Genomic DNA, 13047 nt, shown 5'->3' with positions numbered 1-13047 from the left:
CTTATGTTGCTTCCAGAGGTCGTTTGGAACTCGGTAGTTGGTATTGCAGCCAAGGACAGATGATTTTTACACACTATGCACTTCAGCACTCTGCGGTCCAGATCTGTGAACTTGTGTGGCCTACCACATCGCAGCTGAGCCATTGTTGCTCCTAGACACTTCACAATAACAGCACTTACAGGGCACCTCTAGCAGGGCAGAAATTTGACAAACTTGACTTGTTGGAATGTTGGCATCCTATGACATTGCCACTTTGAAAGTCACTGAGCTCTTCAGTAAGGCCATTCTACTGCCAATGTTTGTCTATGGAGATCGCATGGCTGCGTGCTTGATTTTATACACCCGTCAGCAATGGGTGTGACTGACATAGCCGAATCCACTATTTTGAAGGGGTGTCTACATACTTTTGTATATATAGTGTACTTGATTGACAGTGTATAGACAGTGTAACGTTATCTGGATTTAGGATTAAATGCATAGAAATAGAATGAATAGAACGGACAGATCATTGACTTAAATGGGGATTACCATTCCATTCATTCATTCCCTCTCTTTCCATTTGATCCTATCCGATCCTAGGTGAAATCCATAAAGATAACTTTTGAAAAACTGGGCTATGGGAATTGAGAGATTGTTATGGCTGGAGGATATCTCACCTGCAGTTCTTGTTACAGTTCTCCTCTGTTATACCGTCTTCATCCTCTCCCCAGACATCCACCGCTGAGAAGATCAAGGCCACCAGCACGGCGAAACAGCACACCAACGCAAAGATTACGATGCATTTCTGCTGAGACTGTAAGAGAGAGCAACACATTGATTGTTGGACATTTTTATTCACCTAGAGGGTCAGTGCCCAAACCTTGCTCTCACCCTGGCTGCTTTATTGCACTGCACAGCAAATCATACATGATAGCAGCACGTTCCCAAAGGAAGTCAACGCAAACATTTACATACTGTTCATGGTCAGGATCAGCCATATGGGGGAGAGAAGCCAACAGGGAACCCAGTAAAGAGGCATTTTTTGCTGATAACTTGGCATATTTGGGCTGGATCCATATGGCTGCATATGGTGAAAATATGACCCTTATTTGTAAGGATAATAATTGGAAAAGGGAGAACAAAGTATTTGCAGGGGAGGCCATGGCTGGTGGTACAGTGATCTACTGAAAACAGTTAGATTTGGCTCCAAATCAATAATTTATAAAAAAGTACTTCTGGAGGGCTTGTCAAAATCAAAAGGGGCACTTGGACCTTGGCCAACCCTGTGAGATTGTAATGGTAATATATAATATAGAGTATGTCACCCCAACACGGTTTACTAGTCTCTGGGTCCTTTAGAAAGGAATTGTGCGTATACTGCAGGACAACATCAATAACAGTAAGTTTTGCTCTTGTTTTCCTCGTGTTTTGTGGACCCCAGGAAGAATAGTTGCTGCTTCGGCAAAAGCTAATGGGGATCTGACTATACCAATAAACCAAAGTAGCCTAATGAAGGCAACTTACATTTTATAAAATAAAATATTCTAGTGGAAACTGTGTTGACAATATTATGTTGGCAAACACTGTGCCCTTTATTACTAATATGGACAGTATGTTCATTAGCAATGTTACCCCTCGTGTGTATCAGTTCTTCTGTGCAACTGAATGATCTTATGTGCTCTCAGTACATTTACTGTGATACGGCTGACGGATTCCGAGGTCATCTTTAATGTAACTCTGATGATGTGAGACCTCTAAAGTATTTTCACTCCGCCAATTATGATCCTCAAAAAAGTGGCACCATTTGATCTACACCACGTGTCCATAGAAAGATACGCCAACTTTGAACTGGGGAAATGTGGATTTAGAATTAATACATTCAAAAGCGAATTATACATTGTTGCTCAGAATTTCAAATGTCCTTCTCTTTTGCTCTATCAAGCTAATCATGTTTATCATATTGCCATGGGGGAACTTAAACTTATGATAAGACTAACATTCAGTTACTGATCCACCCAAACATAACAATCAAAGGAAAGCAGGAAACGAATGTGGTTGCTATAATTCATTTGTTACTATGGTATTACATGACATAATAATTAGAGACTAATCTAGTCCCATACTGAAGGGTGTTTATATTGTGTTCTGTCTGATTGCTTATCTCAGTGGGGTACTCACTTGGTTATAATGAGAACATTTTGGATAATCATTATATTCCAGTGACATTATCTTCAGATATACAATGCCTTGCAAAAGTATTCATCCCCCTTGGTGTTTTTCCTATTTTGTTGCATTACGACCAGTAATTTAAAATAATTTTTATTTGGATTTCATGTAATGGACATACACAAAATAGTCCAAATTGGTGAAAAAAAAAAAAAAAACATGTTTCAAACAAATTCTACAAAATAAAAAATGGAAAAGTATGTATTCACCCCCTTTGCTATGAAGCCCCTAAATAAGATCTGGTGCAACCAATTACCTTCAGAAGTCACATCATTAGTTAAATAAATAAACCTGTGTGCAATCTAAGTATCACATGATCTCAATATATACACTGCTCAAAAAAATAAAGGGAACACTTAAACAACACAATGTAACTCCAAGTCAATCACACTTCTGTGAAATCAAACTGTCCACTTAGGAAGCAACACCGATTGACAATACATTTCACATGCTGTTGTGCAAATGGAATAGACATCAGGTGGAAATTATAGGCAATTAGCAAGACACCCCCAAAAAAGGAATGGTTCTGCAGGTGGTGACCACAGACCACTTCTCAGTTCCTATGCTTCCTGGCCGATGTTTTGGTCACTTTTGAATGCTGGCGGTGCTTTCACTCTAGTGGTAGCATGAGACGGAGTCTACAACCCACACAAGTGGCTCAGGTAGTGCAGCTCATCCAGGATGGCACATCAATGCGAGCTGTGGCAAGAAGGTTTGCTGTGTCTGTCAGCGTAGTGTCCAGAGCATGAAGGCGCTACCAGGAGACAGGCCAGTACATCAGGAGACGTGGAGGAGGCCGTAGGAGGGCAACAACCCAGCAGCGGGACAAAGTAGAGTTGCAATTAAACGTGTTAACCCTCGCAAGGCTGCAGGCCCAGACGGCATCCCCAGCCGCGTCCTCAGAGCATGCGCAGACCAGCTGGCTGGTGTGTTTACGGACATATTTAATCAATCCTTATCCCAGTCTGCTGTTCCCACATGCTTCAAGAGGGCCACCATTGTTCCTGTTCCCAAGAAAGCTAAGGTAACTGAGCTAAACGACTACCGCCCCGTAGCACTCATTTCCGTCATCATGAAGTGCTTTGAGAGACTAGTCAAGGACCATATCACCTCCACCCTACCTGACACCCTAGACCCACTCCAATTTGCTTATCGCCCCAATAGGTCCACAGACGACGCAATCGCAACCACACTGCACACTGCCCTAACCCATCTGGACAAGAGGAATACCTATGTGACATCTGTAGCATTCAACAACCCGGTCGCATTCCGCTTCGCTCCACAGGTAGTATCACACTTTCACTTCATTTCATTACAGTACAACGGTTTGATTTGTTTGATCTTAGCTAGCTACATAGCCGTCTTTGTATCAAAGATAATTGTGTAGTTTAGAGCAATTTTCTAGGTTAGCTAGCCAGCTATTTTCGTCCTTTTAACGTAACGTAATCAACACTGCTAGCTAGCTAGCTAGCCACCGAATAGCAGCACTGTAGAATCTATTACATTCAACGGAACAACAGAACGACTTGATTAGTGTAGTGTTAGCTAGCTACACAGTTGTCTTTGCTGTCCTTGTATCTAAGATAACTGTGGAGTCTAGAGTAATTTTCGGTTAGCTAGCCAGCTATTTTCGTCCGCCGCGCTGCCGTTCCCCTACCTAGTCAATACTGCTAGTCAACACCGCTAACACTGCTAGCTAGCCAACTTCTACCGAATAGCAGCACTGTAGAAACTATTACATTACACGGAACGATTTGATCAGTGTAGTGTTAGCTAGCTAGTGTTAGCTAGCTACATAGTTGTCTTTGCTGTCCTCGTATCTAGGACAATTGTGTAGTTAGACTAATTATCTGGCCAGTTACCGAGGTTACCTAGCCAGCTATCGAGGTTACCTGGCCAGCTACACTTTCAAACAAAGTCAACAACGCAGCCACTGCTAGCCAGCCTACTTCAGCAGTACTGTATCATTTTAATCATTTTAGTCAATAAGATTTTTGCAACGTAAGCTTAACTTTCTGAACATTCGAGACGTGTAGTCCACTTGTCATTCCAAACTCCTTTGCATTAGCGTAGCCTCTTCTGTAGCCTGTCAACTATGTGTCTGTCTATCCCTGTTCTCTCCTCTCTGCACAGACCATACAAACGCTTCACACCGCGTGGCCGCGGCCACCCTAACCTAGTGGTCCCAGCCCGCACGACCCACGTGGAGTTCCAGGTCTCCGGTAGCCTCTGGAACTGCCGATCTGCGGCCAACAAGGCAGAGTTCATCTCAGCCTATGCTTCCCTCCAGTCCCTCGACTTCTTGGCACTGACGGAAACATGGATCACCACAGATAACACTGCTACTCCTACTGCTCTCTCTTCGTCTGCCCACGTGTTCTCGCACACCCCGAGAGCTTCTGGTCAGCGGGGTGGTGGCACTGGGATCCTCATCTCTCCCAAGTGGTCATTCTCTCTTTCTCCCCTTAGCCATCTGTCTATCGCCTCCTTTGAATTCCATGCTGTCACAGTTACCAGCCCTTTCAAGCTTAACATCCTCATCATTTATCACCCTCCAGGTTCCCTCGGAGAGTTCATCAATGAGCTTGATGCCTTGATAAGCTCCTTTCCTGAGGACGGCTCACCTCTCACAGTTCTGGGTGACTTTAACCTCCCCACGTCTACCTTTGACTCATTCCTCTCTACCTCCTTCTTTCCACTCCTCTCCTCTTTTGACCTCACCCTCTCACCTTCCCCCCCTACTCACAAGGCAGGCAATACGCTTGACCTCATCTTTACTAGATGCTGTTCTTCCACTAACCTCATTGCAACTCCCCTCCAAGTCTCCGACCACTACCTTGTACCTTTTCCCTCTCGCTCTCATCCAACACTTCCCACACTGCCCCTACTCGGATGGTATCGCGCCGTCCTAACCTTCGCTCTCTCTCCCCCGCTACTCTCTCCTCTTCCATCCTATCATCTCTTCCCTCTGCTCAAACCTTCTCCAACCTATCTCCTGATTCTGCCTCCTCAACCCTCCTCTCCTCCCTTTCTGCATCCTTTGACTCTCTATGTCCCCTATCCTCCAGGCCGGCTCGGTCCTCCCCTCCCGCTCCGTGGCTCGACGACTCATTGCGAGCTCACAGAACAGGGCTCCGGGCAGCCGAGCGGAAATGGAGGAAAACTCGCCTCCCTGCGGACCTGGCATCCTTTCACTCCCTCCTCTCTACATTTTCCTCTTCTGTCTCTGCTGCTAAAGCCACTTTATACCACTCTAAATTCCAAGCATCTGCCTCTAACCCTAGGAAGCTGTTTGCCACCTTCTCCTCCCTCCTGAATCCTCCTCCCTCTCTGCAGATGACTTCGTCAACCATTTTGAAAAGAAGGTCGACGACATCGATCCTCGTTTGCTAAGTCAAACGACATCGCTGGTTCTGCTCACACTGCCCTACCCTGTGCTCTGACCTCTTTCTCCCCTCTCTCTCCAGATGAAATCTCGCGTCTTGTGACGGCCGGCCGCCCAACAACCTGCCCGCTTGACCCTATCCCCTCCTCTCTTCTCCAGACCATTTCCGGAGACCTTCTCCCTTACCTCAACTCGCTCATCAACTCATCCTTGACCGCTGGCTACGTCCCTTCCATCTTCAAGAGAGCGAGAGTTGAACCCCTTCTGAAAAAAACTACACTCGATCCCTCCGATGTCAACTACAGACCAGTATCCCTTCTTTCTTTTCTCTCCAAAACTCTTGAACGTGCCGTCCTTGGCCAGCTCTCCTGCTATCTCTCTCAGAATGACCTTCTTGATCCAAATCAGTCAGGTTTCAAGACTAGTCATTCAACTGAGACTGCTCTTCTCTGTATCACGGAGGCGCTCCGCACTGCTAAAGCTAACTCTCTCTTCTCTGCTCTCATCCTTCTAGACCTATCGGCTGCCTTCGATACTGTGAACCATCAGATCCTCCTCTCCACCCTCTCCGAGTTGGGCATCTCCGGCGCGGCCCACGCTTGGATTGCGTCCTACCTGACAGGTCGCTCCTACCAGGTGGCGTGGCGAGAATCTGTCTCCTCACCACGCACTCTCACCACTGGTGTCCCCCAGGGCTCTGTTTTAGGCCCTCTCCTATTCTCGCTATACACCAAGTCACTTGGCTCTGTCATAACCTCACATGGTCTCTCCTATCATTGCTATGCAGACGACACACAATTAATCTTCTCCTTTCCCCCTTCTGATGACCAGGTGGCGAATCGCATCTCTGCATGTCTGGCAGACATATCAGTGTGGATGACGGATCACCACCTTAAGCTGAACCTTGGCAAGACGGAGCTGCTCTTCCTCCCGGGGAAGGACTGCCCGTTCCATGATCTCGCCATCACGGTTGACAACTCCATTGTGTCCTCCTCCCAGAGCGCTAAGAACCTTGGCGTGATCCTGGACAACACCCTGTCGTTCTCAACTAACATCAAGGCGGTGGCCCGTTCCTGTAGGTTCATGCTCTACAACATCCGCAGAGTACGACCCTGCCTCACACAGGAAGCGGCGCAGGTCCTAATCCAGGCACTTGTCATCTCCCGTCTGGATTACTGCAACTCGCTGTTGGCTGGGCTCCCTGCCTGTGCCATTAAACCCCTACAACTCATCCAGAACGCCGCAGCCCGTCTGGTGTTCAACCTTCCCAAGTTCTCCCACGTCACCCCGCTCCTCCGCTCTCTCCACTGGCTTCCAGTTGAAGCTCGCATCCGCTACAAACCATGGTGCTTGCCTACGGAGCTGTGAGGGGAACGGCACCTCAGTACCTTCAGGCTCTGATCAGGCCCTACACCCAAACAAGGGCACTGCGTTCATCCACCTCTGGCCTGCTCGCCTCCCTACCACTGAGGAAGTACAGTTCCCGCTCAGCCCAATCAAAACTGTTCGCTGCTCTGGCACCCCAATGGTGGAACAAACTCCCTCACGACGCCAGGACAGCGGAGTCAATCACCACCTTCCGGAGACACCTGAAACCCCACCTCTTTAAGGAATACCTAGGATAGGATAAAGCAATCCTTCTGCCCCCCCCCCCCCCCCTTAAAAGATTTAGATGCACTATTGTAAAGTGGCTGTTCCACTGGATGTCATAAGGTGAATGCACCAATTTGTAAGTCGCTCTGGATAAGAGCGTCTGCTAAATGACTTAAATGTAAAATGTAATGTAAATGTATGTGAGAATGGTGTTCATCGACTACAGCTCAGCATTTAACACCATAGTACCCTCTAAACTCATCATCAAGCTCGAGACCCTGGGTCTCGACCCCGCCCTGTGCAACTGGGTACTGGACTTCCTGACGGGCCGCCCCCAGGTGGTGAGGGTAGTAAGTTTTAAGTTCCTCGGTGTACACATCACGGACAAACTGAATTGGTCCACCCACACAGACAGCGTTGTGAAGAAGGCGCAGCAGCGCCTCTTCAACCTCAGGAGGCTGAAGAAATTCGGCTTGTCACCAAAAGCACTCACAAACTTCTACAGATGCACAATCGAGAGCATCCTGTCGGGCTGTATCACCGCCTGGTACGGCAACTGCTCCGCCCACAACCGTAAGGCTCTCCAGAGGGTAGTGAGGTCTCCACAACGCATCACTGGGGGCAAACTACCTGCCCTCCAGGACACCTACACCACCCGATGTCACAGGAAGGCCATAAAGATCATCAAGGACAACAACCACCCGAGCCACTGCCTGTTCACCCCGCTATCATCCAGAAGGCGAAGTCAGTACAGGTGCATCAAAGCAGGGACCGAGAGACTGAAAAACAGCTTCTATCTTAAGGCCATCAGACTGTTAAACAGCCACCACTAACATCAAGTAGCTGCTTCCAACATACTGACTCAACTCCAGCTCACTTTAATAATGGAAATTGATCAAAAATGTATCACTAGCCACTTTAAACAATGCCACTTAATATAATGTATATGTATATACTGTACTCTATCTACTGCATCTTGCCATCTTTATGTAATACATGTATCACTAGCCACTTTAAACTATGTCACTTTTATGTTTACATGCCCTACATTACTCATCTAATATGTTTATACTGTACTCGATACCATCTACTGCATCTTGCCTATGCTGTTCTGTACCATCACTCATTCATATATCTTTATGTACATATTCTTTATCCCTTTACACTTGTGTGTGTATAAGGTAGTAGTTGTGGAATTGTTAGATTACTCGTTGGTTATTACTGCATTGTCGGAACTAGAAGCACAAGCATTTCGCTACGCTCGCATTAACATCTGCTAACCATGTGTATGTGACAAATACAATTTGATTTGAACTCATTGTGCCCCACTACCTAGAGCCTGGACTGACTTTGCAGGAAGCCCCAAGCCTGCTCAAAATGGCTGCCGCTTTAAAAGCTCCATTGTTCTAGTCCCTGTGAAAAAGACTGACGACTGGTACATGGCAGCTGGCAGGGTGCCAGTCAGTCACACACCCACTTGAAGGGAAGGTCAGTATGGATGGGCATTCAGATTCAGGGATGAGGCAGAGATGTGTGCTGAAAAGACAGCGTTTCTCCATCAGGGATTAAAACATTAGGCCAAAATGATAGATGTTGAGCATGCAGTGGAAAGTTGGCCTGTAATAGTAATTTGCCCAAAGTGAGTGTATTCACTGCCATTACAGTCAACTCTCTCTCAGAACGTAATGGAAGATGATTTACAACTATTTTACCATGGTAGCCATGGTACTTTGGTATCAGTTATCTAGAGTCTTTTAACTAATTAGATGCCTGTAATATTGAAAATGGTAATGCAAATGTCGACAAGTCACATATTTTCAGAGACCCATAGTGAAATTAGTTTATTACTGTATACAAGAAAAAGACAGGAAAATGTCAGGGGCCTAATTAAGTGGATGATGATTCCTCCTCCTATTTTAGAGCTGCAGATTACCATGCCCTCAAAGGAAAGGGTTATGCCGCAGCACAAGGAGAGAGATAACACTCAGAGCTCATGCAATGCTACACTCTTAGAAAAAAGTGTTCCAAAAGGGTTCTTCGACTGTCCACATAGGATAACCCTTTTGGGTTCCATGTAGAACCCTCTGTAGAAAAGGGTTCTACATGGAACCCAAAAGGGTTGTACCTGGAACCAAAAGGGTTTTCAACTTTCCAACCAAAAAGGATTCATCAAAGGGTTCTCCTATGGGGAACAACCAATAACCCTTTAAGGTTCTAGATAGCACCTTTTTTTTCTAGATAGTTCATTTTTTACTACTTATCCTAGAATAATTTGACTAATGTTGTCTCTAACCATTGGAGAACCTATGCAGAGAAGAAAGCCTCATGTTTCATGAACAGACAGTCTTGTTTCGGGGCAAGCCAAGTATCTGTAAGCCGCTGCTGTGGCCAGAGATGTCTGTGCTGATGATCAAATCATGCAACATGATTTTTTTCTATTCCCTTTGTAGTTGCTGAAAATTCAATTCCAATATTGAGGAACAGCTGGAGCATTTGACTGTTGACTTCAGCCATGGATTTAGCCTATATACAGCACAGACGTTGGAAAAGCCTGTCCCCTGTACACTTTAGCACGTATAAAATGTGCCATCTTAATTTGGCCAGTTTCTCACAGCAGGGAAATTACCCTGCAGCAACAAGAAATGTTTTATTGTAATGCTCGTCGTTGGAATGAGGTGAGGACCAAAACGCAGCGTGGTAAGTGTCCATATTCAATTTAATAACTGGACACTAAGAATACAAAAATAACAACGTGAATGATACAAAACGAAAACGAAAGAGTCCCGTATGGTGAAAACACAGACACAGGAAAACAACCACCCACAAAACATAAAGGAAAACAGGCTACCTAAATATGGCTCCCAATCAGAGACAACAACTGACACCTGCCTCTGATTGGGAACCATACTAGGCCAAACACATAGAAATATAACCATAGAACAAAACATAGACAAACAACATAGAATGCCCACCTCAACTTATGCCCTGACCAAACTAAAATAAAGACATAACAAAGGAACTAAGGTCCGAACGTGACATTTATGTGAATTATAATTAATGGTAATTTTTATAGGGGTTGATAGATTTTTCACGAGGTCAAATCACATCAGAAATGTTAACTTGGAAATTACAAACTTTAGAAGCCTTTTAAAACTTTGAATAAACCTATACATTTGAGATGACAGAGTGATCAAATTAAGATAGCTGTATACAGATGAACTATCCCAGAAAGAAAGGTGTCTACAGTGTATGCCCGCAACAAACCAGATTTGTCTTTCTTTCAGCATAAAGCTTCAAGTGGTGATCCAAACCGACAGGGCCTGACAATCAGCGATTTCTTGATGTTTTCATGGAAGTTGTATAATTTAAATGAGCTTCTTGGGTCGGTCACATTTGTAACAAGCTAATTGCATTCACTAAAAACCAAAGCAGAAAGGCATGCTTTAATCTATATTTGGCTCCCAGAAGTGATTTACAGACAGCCTGCATATCTGTTCTGTACTAGAGGGTTCAGTAACCTACAGTATTCCTTCATCAAGCCCCAGAGAGCACTCAGCACAGAGTTCTCTACCTACCACCCGCAAGGCTGTTCTACCACAGTGCATTTACCATAACCTTACATCATGGACATAACGCATGCCCGCACAAACATTGTTACCTATGAAATGATGCAGAGATCTGCAACAGAAACTGCTCATCCTTGTGGAAATAGTGGAGAGAGAGAGTTAATATTCAGTGTGCCTCAAGAGACTCAGTTTCTGTTATGAGCACAGCTGTTCTATGAAGAACTGCCATCGCTCACCAGCTTGTAATGGAAAATAATAGGGCAGGGGAAATTAGATTGTATAAATATTAAACCGTGTAATAAAAAAGTTGAGTTATACACTGTTATACATAAGTGCTCAGAAAGGTGCCAGTACTGAGTTAGATTGGAAATATTACTCTGTTTCAATAGAAGCTTTGCCGACCACACCTTACTTTCCCATTCTTTCAGACACTAGTACAGTAGTAATGTAGTAATGATGTATAACGAAGAGGAGGATTTCTTATCAAACTTGGCATATTGTGCAGACAAAAAAGAACCAGAGTATAACTATATACTATATCATTTCTCATCTGTACTTTAGTAAGAGGATCTTTCCTTGTAGTTTAGTCAGGATAGTTGAGGAGTACAGGCGTTCCTGACATCTAACGGCTTGGTACTTGTTAAAGAGCAGGTCATGTCTCTGGTAGACTGATGTGGGTGCAGAGACTCATGCTGAACACTAACGAAGGCACAAGGGTGATATATTCATGCTGTTTCAAAGGAACACAAAGAGAGAACATTTGAAAAGGTCAAAAACAACTTGACTATATAAATAAACCATTTATATGCAGAGGTCTGTAACAGTTTTGCTAAGGTTGACTTTACCTAAATAATATAGCTCACCAAGGCAGTAATCGACCCAACTTAAATTTGCTTAATTTATGATACATTTAAAGCAGCAATCAGCAGTAGAAACAATAAAACAGCCTCCCCACCCCCGGTTCAGTAAAACGCTGAGGGATGGGGCTGGAGAAATGTAATCACTCAAATTCATAGAAGGCGCTATGGACGCAAGGACTGACCATCCATGATATCAGAACTATAGTTTTAATCATGTTTTGAGAACCATCTAGTTTGTTTACATTTTCTTTGTTTACAAACATTGGAGTAAAACTAACTTATATTTTGGATTCTAATGGGGTACAACTGTTGAAATAAGCTCATGAGGCATTTATAATATATATTCTTCATGAATCATGGGTAGGCCTACATGTCAATAATGTATAAGTCCAAAAATGGATGTAGCATCCGCTGATGGCCCCTTCAAGTTGGATCAATTTGTTGTTACAGGTCATTTCCATGTAAAAGGACCCATGGGAAGTTTATAGGAGCATACCAAACTGGGTGTCTAATGAACGCTAAGAGTCTATATTTGGGGGAAATAAATGCAAAGATAAATGTTTAAATCATTTTCCATTAAACAAAAATTGGCATAAGTAATAGCTTTGATTTCTGGTCAAATCAAATCAAATTTTATTGGTCACATACATGTGATTAGCAGATGTTATTTTGGGTGTAGCGAAATGCTTATACTTCTAGCGCCGACGGTGCAGTAATATCTAAAATTACACAACATATACCCAGTACACACAAATGAAAAAGGGGTCTAACAAAACATCAGAAACAGTCTTAAAAGGTATTGGAGAAACATCAATACACAATAATGCTGAAAGACACATGCCAACTAATATCAACACATATTTAGTTGTTTTCTGCCTTCTGTAAGTTTAAGAAACATTGCCTTGTGCCTTGCTATTCCGCTACTAAAAACCCACATATCTTCTAGATATATTCTAATTTCTCTCTCTCATGAGGGAAGATAAAAGTTCACAGAAGTCAAACGTAGCTCTATTAATTGGTTAGTGTTTTTACTTATAATAATTCATAAACAAAAATTGATAAGTGATTAAAACTCGTAATTATGTTACCAAATCGAAATTACTGCAATTGAATTGGCTACAATGCAAATCATAGTAGTCAAACCCCAGTTGGGTCACCTGCTACTGTTCTCCCTTCCGTTGGCATACTGTTATGTTCAGCTCATGATTGTTTTCTTTGTCGTCTGGTGGCCAAAGTGAGAGTGTAGAGAAGAAATCTCTCTCTCTCTGAGATTACATTTTTTTTGGTCCGTTCCATACTGACCTTCATTTGGCCCAAACAGCTCAGTACAGGTCAGTAAAGTACAGTTGTGGCCAAAAGTTGAGAATGACACAAATATTATTTTTCACAAAGTCTGCTGCCTCAGTTTGTATGATGGCAATTTGCATATACTCTAGAA

The 13047-nt window shown here is 43.9% G+C and overlaps 1 protein-coding gene across 2 annotated transcripts in view; it reads right to left on the bottom strand.

Moving 5' to 3' along the window:
* Positions 1-13047, bottom strand: part of LOC129836451 (inactive phospholipase D5-like) — a 73984-nt gene that overhangs the window by 36180 nt on the left and 24757 nt on the right. For both annotated transcript variants that reach the window (XM_055902630.1, XM_055902631.1), the window contains exon 2: positions 657-793. In XM_055902630.1, coding sequence (XP_055758605.1) covers positions 657-793 — 137 coding nt within the window. The remainder of the gene's footprint in view (positions 1-656; positions 794-13047) is intronic.

The sequence above is a fragment of the Salvelinus fontinalis genome, chromosome 37, assembly GCF_029448725.1.
Source record: "Salvelinus fontinalis isolate EN_2023a chromosome 37, ASM2944872v1, whole genome shotgun sequence".
NCBI classification, from domain to species: Eukaryota; Metazoa; Chordata; class Actinopteri; order Salmoniformes; family Salmonidae; genus Salvelinus; species Salvelinus fontinalis.
Note: the sequence above shows the minus strand (reverse complement) of the source record. Positions and strands in the feature narration are given on the sequence as shown.